The 13,485-nt window shown below is 44.2% G+C and overlaps 1 protein-coding gene across 3 annotated transcripts; it reads left to right on the forward strand.

The window, feature by feature from the left end:
• The first annotated feature begins 258 nt into the window (after positions 1–258).
• Positions 259–5,293, forward strand: LOC108860602 (uncharacterized). Of its 3 annotated transcripts, XM_057010243.1 has the most exons (7): positions 259–564; positions 675–1,304; positions 1,401–1,612; positions 1,737–1,818; positions 1,916–2,146; positions 2,577–2,635; positions 3,713–5,293. In XM_057010243.1, the coding sequence occupies exon 7, from the start codon at positions 3,713–3,715 to the stop codon at positions 5,195–5,197; it is 1,485 nt and encodes a 494-aa protein (XP_056866223.1). In that variant the 5' UTR covers positions 259–564; positions 675–1,304; positions 1,401–1,612; positions 1,737–1,818; positions 1,916–2,146; positions 2,577–2,635; the 3' UTR covers positions 5,198–5,293. The 3 variants fall into 3 exon arrangements, 2 of the variants coding, with proteins under 2 accessions (XP_056866223.1, XP_056866224.1); XM_057010244.1 differs by lacking the exons at positions 259–564; positions 675–1,304; positions 1,401–1,612; positions 1,737–1,818 and having other exon boundaries at positions 1,833–2,146; XR_008945863.1 differs by lacking the exons at positions 259–564; positions 675–1,304; positions 1,401–1,612; ... (1 more) ...; positions 1,916–2,146; positions 3,713–5,293 and adding an exon at positions 3,195–3,606 and having other exon boundaries at positions 2,240–2,635.
• The last annotated feature ends 8,192 nt before the right edge of the window (positions 5,294–13,485 follow it).

Consider the following 13,485-nt stretch of genomic DNA (forward strand, 5'->3'; position numbering starts at 1 on the left):
TTCTAAATATTGTGGTGTGTGTGTGTGTCTGTGTGTGTGTTATTAAGAAATACTAACACTTACGAACTTTGATGACCTTATGACACATGTGCATGTCTATTTCTCTCTCTCTATGTATGTTATGTATATATGTATATGCGTGTGTATATATATAACGGAGTTTGATAGTGGTTGCTTATTTGCGAATTCTCAATACTTTCGTCTCTTGTATACATTTTGCTACTTTTGCATGTCTTTTATATACATCTCTCGTAAACCCTAGTAATCATACAAGGCCAGCTCCCTTTTACTTCATCAACCCCATACTAAACAAGTTCTATCTTTTAGTGTATAGCACTACATTGTATTCATTATTCATCTTGAAAAAAAACATTTTGTAGCAGACGACATACATGTTGTCATGTATATGTTTGTTTTACGTGTGTTTTTTCAATGTATATGTTTTCAACTGACTCTGAAGCTCCTGGTTTGTTGTCGTTAGGTCGTGTTGGAATCAAGAAGCTCAACCTTAACAAGCCTCCAGACGTTTATAATCAAATACGAGCAATGGATAAAGATTATTCGGTACGTACATTTTCCCCATATATCTTAATCATATATAAAAACATCTGTATCTTAGTCCATTTCTGTTGCTTTTGATATCAACTTAACTCACTGATTACGGTTTCTTTCAGGCACCGAACTTCTTAAGTGAATACTTATGCGGTAACTATGATAACAACTCTAGTATGATAGACCACATGTTAAACAGAAACCTTCAGCAACGAAAGCAATCCATGCCGCAGCAGCAACAGCTGTCTCCTTCTGGATTTGGAGCAACGTCAACTTCTGATAAAATGAGCTTTGCAGACGTGATGCAGTTTGCGGACTTTTGTCCGATGCTGCCGTTAAACCAGACCAGAAGCCAAAACGATCAAGAAACCTGGATGGACCCGTTTTATATCTTAAAGTTCCCAGTCTTCAACGGGGACCATAACCAAGCACATCATCTCATGTCTCAAGAAGGAGGTGGGTGTGAAGGAAACATAGGCAACGTGTTTCTTGAAGAAAAGGATAATCAAGATAAGAACGATAACAACTCCATGCAAATCCGTTTTATTGGAGGAGAAGAATGTAGAGAGAACAAAAACGATACGAAAAAGGAGGTGAAGAGCAAGAGGAAGAGAGCTAGAACAAGCAAGACCAGCGAGGAAGTGGAAAACCAAAGAATGGCTCACATCGCGGTCGAGAGGAACCGTAGGAAGCAAATGAACGAGCATCTCCGTGTCCTCAGGTCTCTCATGCCTGGATCCTACGTTCAAAGGGTACGATTACGTATTTACTTTTTGTGACTTTTTTCATATTTAAATATTTTAACTAGGACTGCGAACTAAATAGTATAAATTAATGTAAGTAATTAGGGAGATCAAGCGTCGACCATAGGAGGAGTAATAGAATTTTTAAGTGAGCTGGAGCAACTCCTACAATGTTTGGAATCACAGAAGCGTCGAAGAATCTTGGGAGAAACCAGTGACATGCATGGTGGGGACATGACCACGACAATGATTATGTAACGACCCAATTCCGGCTACAGAGTTTGTTAGCACGCCAACGTCGATGCACACACCCACAGGTCCATATTTTTCTATAAATACACCCCCTCTCACCTTGTTTTTGTCACCAAGTTCATCAAAGAGAAAAAAAAAAAAGATAAAGAGAGAAAAGAGTTGATGGGAGAATTGGGGAATGTTTTGTAGTGACTGAGTCACCACCAGAGCTCGCCGGAGTCGCCTCACGCAGTGATCACGTCCAGCTTGTCACCACCGATCGCAACCCTAGGTAACCACCGCAAAACCACCATGCATTTAGTTTAAGTTCGGCCGTTTTAGTAAAACACCCATAACTTCCTAACCACTGAGTATTTCGTGCATGCAAGACCATCATCGTGTTCCTCTCGACGAGACGAATCCATAGCCACCGAAATCGTCGAAATCGGAGCTCAGACGAAGCCGTACGAGCCTCCAGAAGATCAGCCTTCGCGCGCGCGTGAAACAGACGCTCCGCCGTCTCTTCGCCGGAGCCGCCGCGCCCGGCCGCCGTCAGTTCGCCGCCGGGAATCCGCCGCCGCGTCACCACCGCACCGCCGCCGCCGCCGGTGACTTTTCCGGTAAGCCACCGTCCCTCCGCCGTCGCCGCCGGTGACTGGTGCCGGTGACTCGCCGGCGACTCGCCAACTCGGCCGAGTCGACTAGGTGAGTCAACTCGGTGACTCGGTCAACCGGTTGGTTTGACTGGTTTAAATTAATTGCGAATCGGTTAGGGTAAACCGGTTGGTTAAAATTAATTAGATTTCGGTTAGGGTAAACCGGTCGATTTAATTAATTAATTAATTTAATTTCGGTTAAGGCTAAACCGGGCGGTCCAATTGAAATCAATTTGGGATAGAGTAAACCGGGCGGTTAAGTTTAATTGATTTCTGGTCAAGGTTTGACCGGGTTGACCTTTGACCAGCGGGTTGACTTTTCCGTAGACTTTGACCAGACCCGTTTTCATCCGTTCGAAGGGCGTTCTGACCCGAAATTTCGCCCTGATTTCAGATTTGGAGTCTATTTGAGCATCTGGAGTTCATAGATACCACTTCTCTACATTTTCTAAGGTGAGGGCTCTTTCCGAACTTCTCGTACCCGACTTAGGATTTCGAATAAATATAATTTATTTTTAATATGTTCCGTCTGCGTGAAATCGAGTCTGTCATTGCTTGTTTAGTTTAGCTTGATTGCTTAAACCGGAACTAGGGTGTTAGATGGTTCAACTTGATTGCCTCACTTAATGCATTTTCTTAGTTAGAACTTTTTATGACGGATACAGAGACGTAATTCTGTATGCCGGATTGTGTGGCGGTTACGGCCAGCTATAGTCGACCGGCTGGTCCGTAACCTGGAAGTGTCGATAAAACGTCTAAGGGCGGTGTCCGAGCACTATCTCGAGTGGAGTATATTTATTTTTTTGTTTGCCCTTTACGGGGCGGCGAGTGCGCGGCTCGCTAGGACCATTGTTTGCGTGATTGGGTACTTTAGGTACCGTGATTGTACGTATTAAGATTAAATTATTTTTATCCGTAATGCTATGTCTATGTCCATGAAATTCGGGATTAGCATCCCATACCTCACTGAGCGACTCCCCTGTTGCTCACCCCTCCTTCTTTCCCCTTTCAGGTGAGACCGCCGAGCGGGAGTGATTCTACTGGACGGATGCTTTTGAGTGCTTTTGGGCTTTTGGGCTTTTATCACTTCTACCGCTATCTACTTTTAGGCCTTCGGGCTTTTATCTATCGTTTATGTATTTCGTATTTTCGGACTTACGGATTTATGTCGTTATTTATGTTTCGGATGTTATCGATATTTACGGATTTGTCCTTATGGTATTATGATGTCGAGGATGTTGACTTTGGATTATTTATAAATGGAGACGATTATTATTATTATGTTATTTTATTATTATCGAATTTTCGAGAGTGACGGGTGTCACAGTTTTTGGTATCAGAGCCGTGTTCCGTCCCGGTTCTGTCCCGGGATGGCGATTTTTGGAGACTCGGTTTTTATTCGGTTTTAATCGGTTTTCAAATATTTTTGGGGGTTTGGGTATTTAAAAAAATAAAAACCAATAGCACCTCTCCGTTCGGTACACTCCTTTAAATTTTCAGCAGAAATTAACAGATTTGTCTTCTTTTCAGATGCCGCCGAGGAGAGCTACTCGTGCCCAGATTGCCAGAGATGCTAGAGAGGCTCAGGATGAGCATGTTCAGCCCGCGGTTCCTCAGGTTGACCAGGAGGCTATGAGACAGATTGTTCAGGATGCTGCTAGACAGGCTGCTCAGGAGGCAGTCCAGCAGATTGCTCAGGAGACAGCCAGGCAAGCCGCTCAAGAGGCTGCCCGAGTAGCTGCACAAGAGGTTGCTCGTCAGTTGGCTGCAGCTCAGCAAGGTCCTCAGGTTCAGATGCAGCAGGGTCCGCAGATTCAGGTTCAGCAGGCTCCACCAGTTCAGGTTCAGCAGGCTCCACCAGTTCAGGCTCAGCAGGATGATCAGATTCCCGATCAGCAGGCTCCTCTTCCTCAGATCCCAGTGCAGCGTGTTCCAGCTCAGCAGTTTGCTCAGGGTGTTCAGGATCTACCGCCACCACCACCGCGACCCCAGGTTCGCCAGGCTTATGATGAGACATTCTACAGATTGACGCGCCATATGAGAGACATGGATATGGAGCATTTTAGCGGGACAATAGATCCCATAGCAGCGCACGATTGGAAGTTAGCGCTTAAGCGGAAGTTGGAGATTATTGAGTGTCCACCGGAGTTGTCTCTCAGATTGACTATGCAGTACTTGCGTGGAGATGCTCTTGTTTGGTGGGAAGGAATTCGATTGGATCATGATGGACTCGAGAGACTTACTTTTGAAGATTTCATCCGGGAGTTTGATAGGAAGTACTTTCCGGAAGAGGCTATGGATAAGCAGAAGAGTGATTTTGATCATATAAGCCAGGGGGAGATGTCAGTAAGAGAATATGAGCGGAGGTTTAACCAACTTCGCAGATTTGCTGGAGGTGGTATTACAGAAAAAGATTTGATCAGGAGGTTTTTAAAGGGGATGCGAGTGGATATTCGCAACAGATGTCGTGTTGTTACTTACCAGAGATTGGGAGATTTGGTGGAGAAAGCCGCTGAGCAGGAAGAAGGTTTAGCAGAAGAGAAGAAGCTTACTAGAGCTGCTCAGATTAAGTTTGGGAAAGCTCCGGAGTCCCAGAGGAGAGCAGGAGACCACTCGGGATCACCGAGATGTCCTCGTTGCCACCGCAGTCATAGTGGGCAGTGTGTGAGGTGCCTTGTTTGCGGTAAGCCAGGACACATTGCGAGGTATTGTCGGGTTAAGCCATTGGATGCGCCACCAGTCGGGCAGATTACCGCGCCAACAGCACCAGTAGCGGCAAACCAGTTTTGTTATGGCTGTAACCAGTCGGGTCATTTCGTCAGAGATTGTCCCAGGAGGGGCAATGCAGCGCTTCCACCACCACCAAAGCGCCTAGCCATCGCCCCACGTGTGTTTACGGTTGGAGATGCCCAGGGAGCCGAGCCGATAGCGGGTACGCTTCTTATTCAGACTTGTTGTGTTTTCAGTACTTTGGTTTTGTGGTTATCATTTGTAGTTAGTAAAAATCTCGTGTAGGATTGGTTTCGGTTGGAGGTGAGCCAGCTCACACCTTATTCGATTCGGGAGCTTCTCACAGTTTTGTGAGCCCGCGTTTGGTCAAGTCGTGGTCTTTCCGAGGTGTCTTCGAACCGAAGGCTAAGCAGATTCAGACCGCCGGTACAGAGAGATTGGGAACAATCGGAGTTCATCGTGATGTACCAGTTACGCTTGGAGGAGTTGACTTGCTTGGAGATTTGACGGAGATGAAGATGAGTTTCTACGACGTCATACTTGGGATGGATTGGTTGACGAGACATCGAGTTGTATTAGATTGCCCGGAAGCAAGAGTTAGTATTCCAAGAGCAGAGGGGAAGATTACATTTGAGGGAACCCAGACATATCAAGGGGTTTCTATCATCTCCATGTTACGTGCAGAGGATTTACTAGACAAAGGAGCTGAAGGATTTTTGGCGACCATTTCGATGGTTAATGATGATGATCAGCAGGAGCTGCATGATATTCCAGTGGTTTCTGAGTATGCAGATGTTTTTGAGGCCTTAAAGGGGCCACCGCCAGCTAGAAGTGACGTTCTTACGATCGAGGTGGAACCAGGGACAGCACCAGTTTCACGAGCTCCTTACCGTTTAGCTCCAGCAGAGATGGCTGAGTTGAAGAAGCAGTTGGAGGAATTATCAGGTAAGGGTCTTATCAGGCCGAGTACTTCACCGTGGGGAGCACCAGTATTGTTTGTGAAGAAGAAGGATGGGAGTCTCAGGCTTTGTATCGACTACAGAGGGTTGAACAAAGTTACCATCAAGAATAAGTATCCACTTCCGCGTATCGATGAGTTGTTAGATCAGTTGCAGGGAGCTTCATGGTTTTCTAAGATCGACTTAGCGTCAGGATACCATCAGATTGCCATAGCTGAGGGTGATGTGCGGAAGACGGCTTTCCGTACACGCTATGGACACTATGAGTTCGTTGTGATGCCATTTGGGTTGACGAACGCACCGGCAGCATTCATGAAGCTAATGAATGATGTGTTCCGCGAGCATTTGGATAAGTGTGTGATCGTTTTCATCGACGATATCTTGGTTTATTCTCGGAGTAGAGAAGAGCATGCTGAGCACTTACGGATTGTGTTGGGGAAGCTCAGAGAGCATCAGTTGTTTGCTAAGTTGAGTAAGTGCAGCTTCTGGCAGAGGAAGATTGGATTTTTGGGTCATGTGGTTTCAGAAGCGGGAGTTTCTGTAGATCCGGAAAAGATTAAAGCTATTTCAGAGTGGCCGACACCTAAGAGTGCGACAGAGATCCGCAGTTTTCTTGGTTTAGCAGGGTACTACAGGAATTTTGTCAAGGATTTTTCTAGCATTGCAAAGCCAATGACAAAGTTAACAGGCAAGGACGTCAAGTTTGAATGGACAGATGAGTGCTCGGGGAGTTTTGCTGAGTTGAAGCGACATCTGACACAGACGCCAGTTTTGGCACTCCCGAGGCCAGGGTTTCCATACGAGGTTTACACCGATGCATCAGGTACTGGGTTGGGATGTGTATTGATGCAGGAGGGTAAAGTCATTGCTTATGCATCACGACAGTTGAGGCCTCACGAGGCTAATTATCCTACGCACGATTTGGAGTTAGCGGCCGTTGTCTTTGCATTGAAGATTTGGAGATCATATTTGTATGGAGAGAAGGTGAAGATTCTCACAGATCACAAGAGTCTGAAGTACATCTTTACTCAGACGGACTTGAACTTAAGGCAACGCAGATGGATGGAATTGTTAGCAGACTATAATTTGGAGATCACTTATCATCCGGGGAAAGCCAATCAGGTGGCAGATGCTTTGAGTAGGCGCAGAAGTGATGTTTCAGGAACCAGAGAGGTTCAGCAGTTTACTGGGATGCTAGCTAGTCTCAGATTGTGTGCCACTTCTGTAGACGGAGAGACAGTTGGTCTCGAGGCCGTGGAGGATGCAGATTTGCTATGGAGGATACGCAAAGCTCAGGAGGCAGATGAGGCTTTGCGTAAGCAGATTGAGATCGAGAGTGTTGGATATCATACAGCATCGAGTGGGATGTTCATGTACCGGAACCGGATTTGTGTGCCCAGTGATGAGCTGTTAAGAAAGGAGATCTTACGGCAAGCACACCACTCGCGTTTCTCTATTCATCCGGGGAATACTAAGATGTACAGAGACTTGAAGCGTTATTATCATTGGCCGGGTATGAAAAAGGATGTTGCTACATTTGTATCGCAGTGTCAGACTTGTCAGTTGGTGAAGGCTGAGCACCAGGTTCCTAGCGGGTTATTGCAAAACCTGCCGTTGCCGGAGTGGAAATGGGACATGGTGACTATGGATTTTGTATTGGGGTTACCGACTACTTCCGGAGGGAAGAATTCCATTTGGGTAATTGTGGATAGATTGACCAAGTCAGCCCATTTCTTAGCGGTTAAGAAGAACGATGGAGCGAGTCAATTGGCGCAGATTTACATCGATGAGATTGTGAGATTGCACGGAGTTCCTGTCAGCATTGTATCGGATCGAGACGTGAAGTTTACGTCCATATTTTGGGGAGCCTTTCAGAAGGCACTTGGGACGAAGGTCCATATGAGCACAGCTTACCACCCGCAGACCGACGGTCAGTCCGAGAGGACTATTCAGACTTTAGAGGATATGTTGAGAGCTTGCGTTCTAGATTGGGGAGGAAGCTGGGTAAAGTATTTACCTTTAGCGGAATTTGCGTACAACAACAATTATCACTCGAGCATTAAGATGGCACCGTATGAGGCTCTTTACGGTAGACCTTGTCGCACTCCACTTTGTTGGACAGAAGTTGGGGAGCGACGTGAGATAGAACCAGCAATGGTTCAAGAGACGGTAGAGCGGGTAGAGATGCTCAAGAGACGGCTTAAAGAAGCCCATGACCGCCAGAAGAGTTATGCAGATAAGCGGCGAAAAGATTTGGAGTTCCAGGTTGGCGACCTGGTATACCTGAAAATGAGAACGTTTCAGGGAGGATCTAAGACTCGGAAGCTAAAGAAGCTTAAACCGAGATACATGGGACCATTTCTTATTTTGGAGCGGATTGGAGCAGTTGCATATCGATTGAAGTTATCAGCGGAGTTATCAGATTTTCATGACGTGTTTCATGTTTCCGTTTTGAGAAAAGTCGTTAGAGAGCCAGAGCTCATTTTGCAGCAGCCACCAAGTGATCTTGACAAAGATTTATGTGCGCCGTGTACGCCAGTGGAGATTTTGGATCGCCAAATGAAAACAGATAAGGGTATGATGACCATGTTGGTCAAGGTTCGTTGGGAGAGAGACGGGATCCAGGAGGAGACCTGGGAGCCCGAGCTACAAATGAGGATTGACTATCCAGAGTTGTTTCGGGATGTTATTGGACAGTCTATTGGTGACTCGAATTCGGGGACGAATTCCGTGTTAGTGGGGGAGAATTGTAACGACCCAATTCCGGCTACAGAGTTTGTTAGCACGCCAACGTCGATGCACACACCCACAGGTCCATATTTTTCTATAAATACACCCCCTCTCACCTTGTTTTTGTCACCAAGTTCATCAAAGAGAAAAAAAAAAAAAGATAAAGAGAGAAAAGAGTTGATGGGAGAATTGGGGAATGTTTTGTAGTGACTGAGTCACCACCAGAGCTCGCCGGAGTCGCCTCACGCAGTGATCACGTCCAGCTTGTCACCACCGATCGCAACCCTAGGTAACCACCGCAAAACCACCATGCATTTAGTTTAAGTTCGGCCGTTTTAGTAAAACACCCATAACTTCCTAACCACTGAGTATTTCGTGCATGCAAGACCATCATCGTGTTCCTCTCGACGAGACGAATCCATAGCCACCGAAATCGTCGAAATCGGAGCTCAGACGAAGCCGTACGAGCCTCCAGAAGATCAGCCTTCGCGCGCGCGTGAAACAGACGCTCCGCCGTCTCTTCGCCGGAGCCGCCGCGCCCGGCCGCCGTCAGTTCGCCGCCGGGAATCCGCCGCCGCGTCACCACCGCACCGCCGCCGCCGCCGGTGACTTTTCCGGTAAGCCACCGTCCCTCCGCCGTCGCCGCCGGTGACTGGTGCCGGTGACTCGCCGGCGACTCGCCAACTCGGCCGAGTCGACTAGGTGAGTCAACTCGGTGACTCGGTCAACCGGTTGGTTTGACTGGTTTAAATTAATTGCGAATCGGTTAGGGTAAACCGGTTGGTTAAAATTAATTAGATTTCGGTTAGGGTAAACCGGTCGATTTAATTAATTAATTAATTTAATTTCGGTTAAGGCTAAACCGGGCGGTCCAATTGAAATCAATTTGGGATAGAGTAAACCGGGCGGTTAAGTTTAATTGATTTCTGGTCAAGGTTTGACCGGGTTGACCTTTGACCAGCGGGTTGACTTTTCCGTAGACTTTGACCAGACCCGTTTTCATCCGTTCGAAGGGCGTTCTGACCCGAAATTTCGCCCTGATTTCAGATTTGGAGTCTATTTGAGCATCTGGAGTTCATAGATACCACTTCTCTACATTTTCTAAGGTGAGGGCTCTTTCCGAACTTCTCGTACCCGACTTAGGATTTCGAATAAATATAATTTATTTTTAATATGTTCCGTCTGCGTGAAATCGAGTCTGTCATTGCTTGTTTAGTTTAGCTTGATTGCTTAAACCGGAACTAGGGTGTTAGATGGTTCAACTTGATTGCCTCACTTAATGCATTTTCTTAGTTAGAACTTTTTATGACGGATACAGAGACGTAATTCTGTATGCCGGATTGTGTGGCGGTTACGGCCAGCTATAGTCGACCGGCTGGTCCGTAACCTGGAAGTGTCGATAAAACGTCTAAGGGCGGTGTCCGAGCACTATCTCGAGTGGAGTATATTTATTTTTTTGTTTGCCCTTTACGGGGCGGCGAGTGCGCGGCTCGCTAGGACCATTGTTTGCGTGATTGGGTACTTTAGGTACCGTGATTGTACGTATTAAGATTAAATTATTTTTATCCGTAATGCTATGTCTATGTCCATGAAATTCGGGATTAGCATCCCATACCTCACTGAGCGACTCCCCTGTTGCTCACCCCTCCTTCTTTCCCCTTTCAGGTGAGACCGCCGAGCGGGAGTGATTCTACTGGACGGATGCTTTTGAGTGCTTTTGGGCTTTTGGGCTTTTATCACTTCTACCGCTATCTACTTTTAGGCCTTCGGGCTTTTATCTATCGTTTATGTATTTCGTATTTTCGGACTTACGGATTTATGTCGTTATTTATGTTTCGGATGTTATCGATATTTACGGATTTGTCCTTATGGTATTATGATGTCGAGGATGTTGACTTTGGATTATTTATAAATGGAGACGATTATTATTATTATGTTATTTTATTATTATCGAATTTTCGAGAGTGACGGGTGTCACAGATTACTTCTTCACCCATAACTTCAGTTGCTAACCCGTTGATTATTTCCGGGAATGTAACCGATATAGAGGGCGGAGGAGGGTTTCACGAGGAGACGGCTGAGAAGAAGTCGTGCTTGGCAGATGTGGAGGTGAAGCTGCTAGGGTTTGATGCCATGATCAAGGTACTTTCAAGAAGACGACCAGGACAACTGCTTATGACTATAGCTGCTTTGGAGGATCTTCATCTCTCTATTCTTCACACAAACATCACTACCATGGAACAAACCGTCCTCTATTCCTTTAATGTCAAGGTAAGTTTCATTAATGTTTACTTATAAAAAAAAAGTTTCACTAATGTTTGCATTATAATCATAGGTATTTAGATATATTGCGTATAAAGTTTGTTGGAACGCATAGGTTAGGATTGCTTTCATATACATAAATATATTTTAATATAAGCCGTGATGAAAAATAATAATCTGGTATAACCAGCCAATATTCATATAAGACAGTACATTATTATATCGTTTTCATATAAACATGCATTATTAATGCTTGATGTATATAATTTCGGGTCTTTTTTTAGTTACTAAAATTTAGGGCAGTACAACAGTTTAAGGGAAAGAGCTATATAGCAACACCTAGTTACAGGTTTTGTTTCCCTCTACATACAAATGAGAGAACCATAAAGAATTACAAAGACGCGGTGTATTATATGGATTCGTATTGTTATACAGTATATGTAGCGAAATTGATAAAGGCTAACATGATGTGATTTAAAACATGTGCAGATTACAAGTGATACAAGATTTACGGCAGAAGACATTGCAAGTTCAATCCAGGATATATTTAGTTTTATTCATGCATATACCACCATGTAATGTTTCGTACGAATTTTCCTGTTATTTCCATAAAGTTTACTTTCCATAAGTTCATGTTGGCTTAATTTTAGGTGTCCTTTTTGTACCTTTTAGATGTCATTATTATCTTTTCTGAAGTTAGATATGAGACATTGAATCATCAAGAAAAAATAATAAGTGAAGCTTTTTTTTTTTGAAAAGAAAACCTGAACTTTTGCTAATAGTTTTAAACAATCTTAATTGCTTAAATAAGCTCATTTAGGCCATGTTTATTGCATGATCTCTTAAGTTTTATTTAGTAAAATTAAGAGACGGAGAATCCCACTATAAAAACACTGAAATGCATCGAATCGAAAAGGTTAAAAGTGCGGTGGACGATTACTTTTGGGATTAATTATATTTGTTTTTCTTCTTTTCATTTCTGTTTAGAAAAAGGGTTGAGATTTACATTTCATCAGCATAGTTTTCATCCTAGGAACATGTTAGTTACATGTTCGATGCATGGTGCCATCGAATTTACAAGTGTCAAGGTACATGAATTTGTACTACCGCAAAAGTGTCAAAGAATTTTCAAGTATAATATAGTATATCAATATCATCTTTCGTCCTCTTCCTCAGGGAATTCTTATGCACAATCGATATATTGTAATTATCATATGATAACAAGTTTACAACTGTTCCAGGATACCTACAGACTACAGAGTCAACAAAAATTGTCTAAACTGCGAAAATAGGTGGATGGATATTTATGAGTTTTGTCAAATTACATAAGGGATCAAAAATTCTAAAATGACCCCCTCCTAATTTATTTTTATTTTACATTTGAATTTAATTCAAAAAGTATGTAACATAACTGATATATGGTGTTTTTCACATCATTGTATATATGTTTTCATTTGTTTCAAGTCACTAATTCGTGTCAGTCTAATCATTTTTAGCCTTTTACAGGTCTGGAGTTAGTAGAAGAGAGAAGAGAAGGTGCATGATGAAAAGATGTCTTTTTGGAGCAATTCTGCGGAGAACACTCAAGTAGAACAGTCCCGAGATTGTTCTCTCTCAAACGGAACAAGCAGACGGAGTGATCTGGAGATTGTTCCCGACGAACATGGAAACTCCTATTTCGGAAATTAAAGCCCTGTTGCCCTAATCTCTTTTCTTCTGATTGGCGCTTCCATATAAAAATGTCATCTATCATTTTATTATTTCTTACGCGAGTTTTACAAGAGAACACTGTGATTTACGATCTGCAACTTGTAAGGGAGAAGAATCCATCCTCTCATAGAGGAGATCATCTGAACCCTATTGTTTTCTACTCCGTTCTTATGCAATTTTATTCAGTATTTATGTCTTTGATTCTCTGCCTAGTCGTCCAACCTCCAGACTGGGATCTTCCTTTTGAGATCATAACAGATGCAAGTGATTTTGCAGTGGGAGCAGTCCTTGGACAGCGTAAAAACAAGAAGCTTCACGTGATATACTATGCGAGCAGGACCTTAGATGAAGCTCAGTGCCGATACGCAACCACAGAGAAGGAGCTCCTCGCCATCGTGTTCGCTTTTGAGAAGTTCAGATCCTATCTGGTTGGATCAAAGGTGATTGTGCACACAGACCACGCGGCTCTCAAGTACCTACTCACGAAGAAGGATGCTAAACCGCGGCTCTTAAGAGGGATCCTCTTGCTTCAAGAATTTGATCGGGAGATAAGAGACAAGAAGGGGGTTGATAATGGAGTGGCAGATCATCTCTCCGGGATGAAAGTGTCAGATGAGACAGTTCTTGACGAGGAACAACCGATGGAATATGTCAATGCGATTGGTCTGTGAAACTTGGAATAATCGTCACCTGTCATCAAAGACTGTTCTCGCGTGGAACGAGCATTCGTTGCAGTGATCCAGAAGCAGTACCCGAACCTTCCATGGTTTGCTGAGATTGCCAACTTCTTGGCAGCTGAGAAAGAGCCTTTGAGGTTCACTGGGAATGAGAAGAGAAAATTTCTAAGAGAAGCAAGGCACTACTTCTGGGATGAGCCGTATTTATATCGGCAAGGCAAGGATGTGATTTTCA

This window comes from Raphanus sativus, chromosome 5 (assembly GCF_000801105.2).
Source record: "Raphanus sativus cultivar WK10039 chromosome 5, ASM80110v3, whole genome shotgun sequence".
Classification (NCBI taxonomy): domain Eukaryota; kingdom Viridiplantae; phylum Streptophyta; class Magnoliopsida; order Brassicales; family Brassicaceae; genus Raphanus; species Raphanus sativus.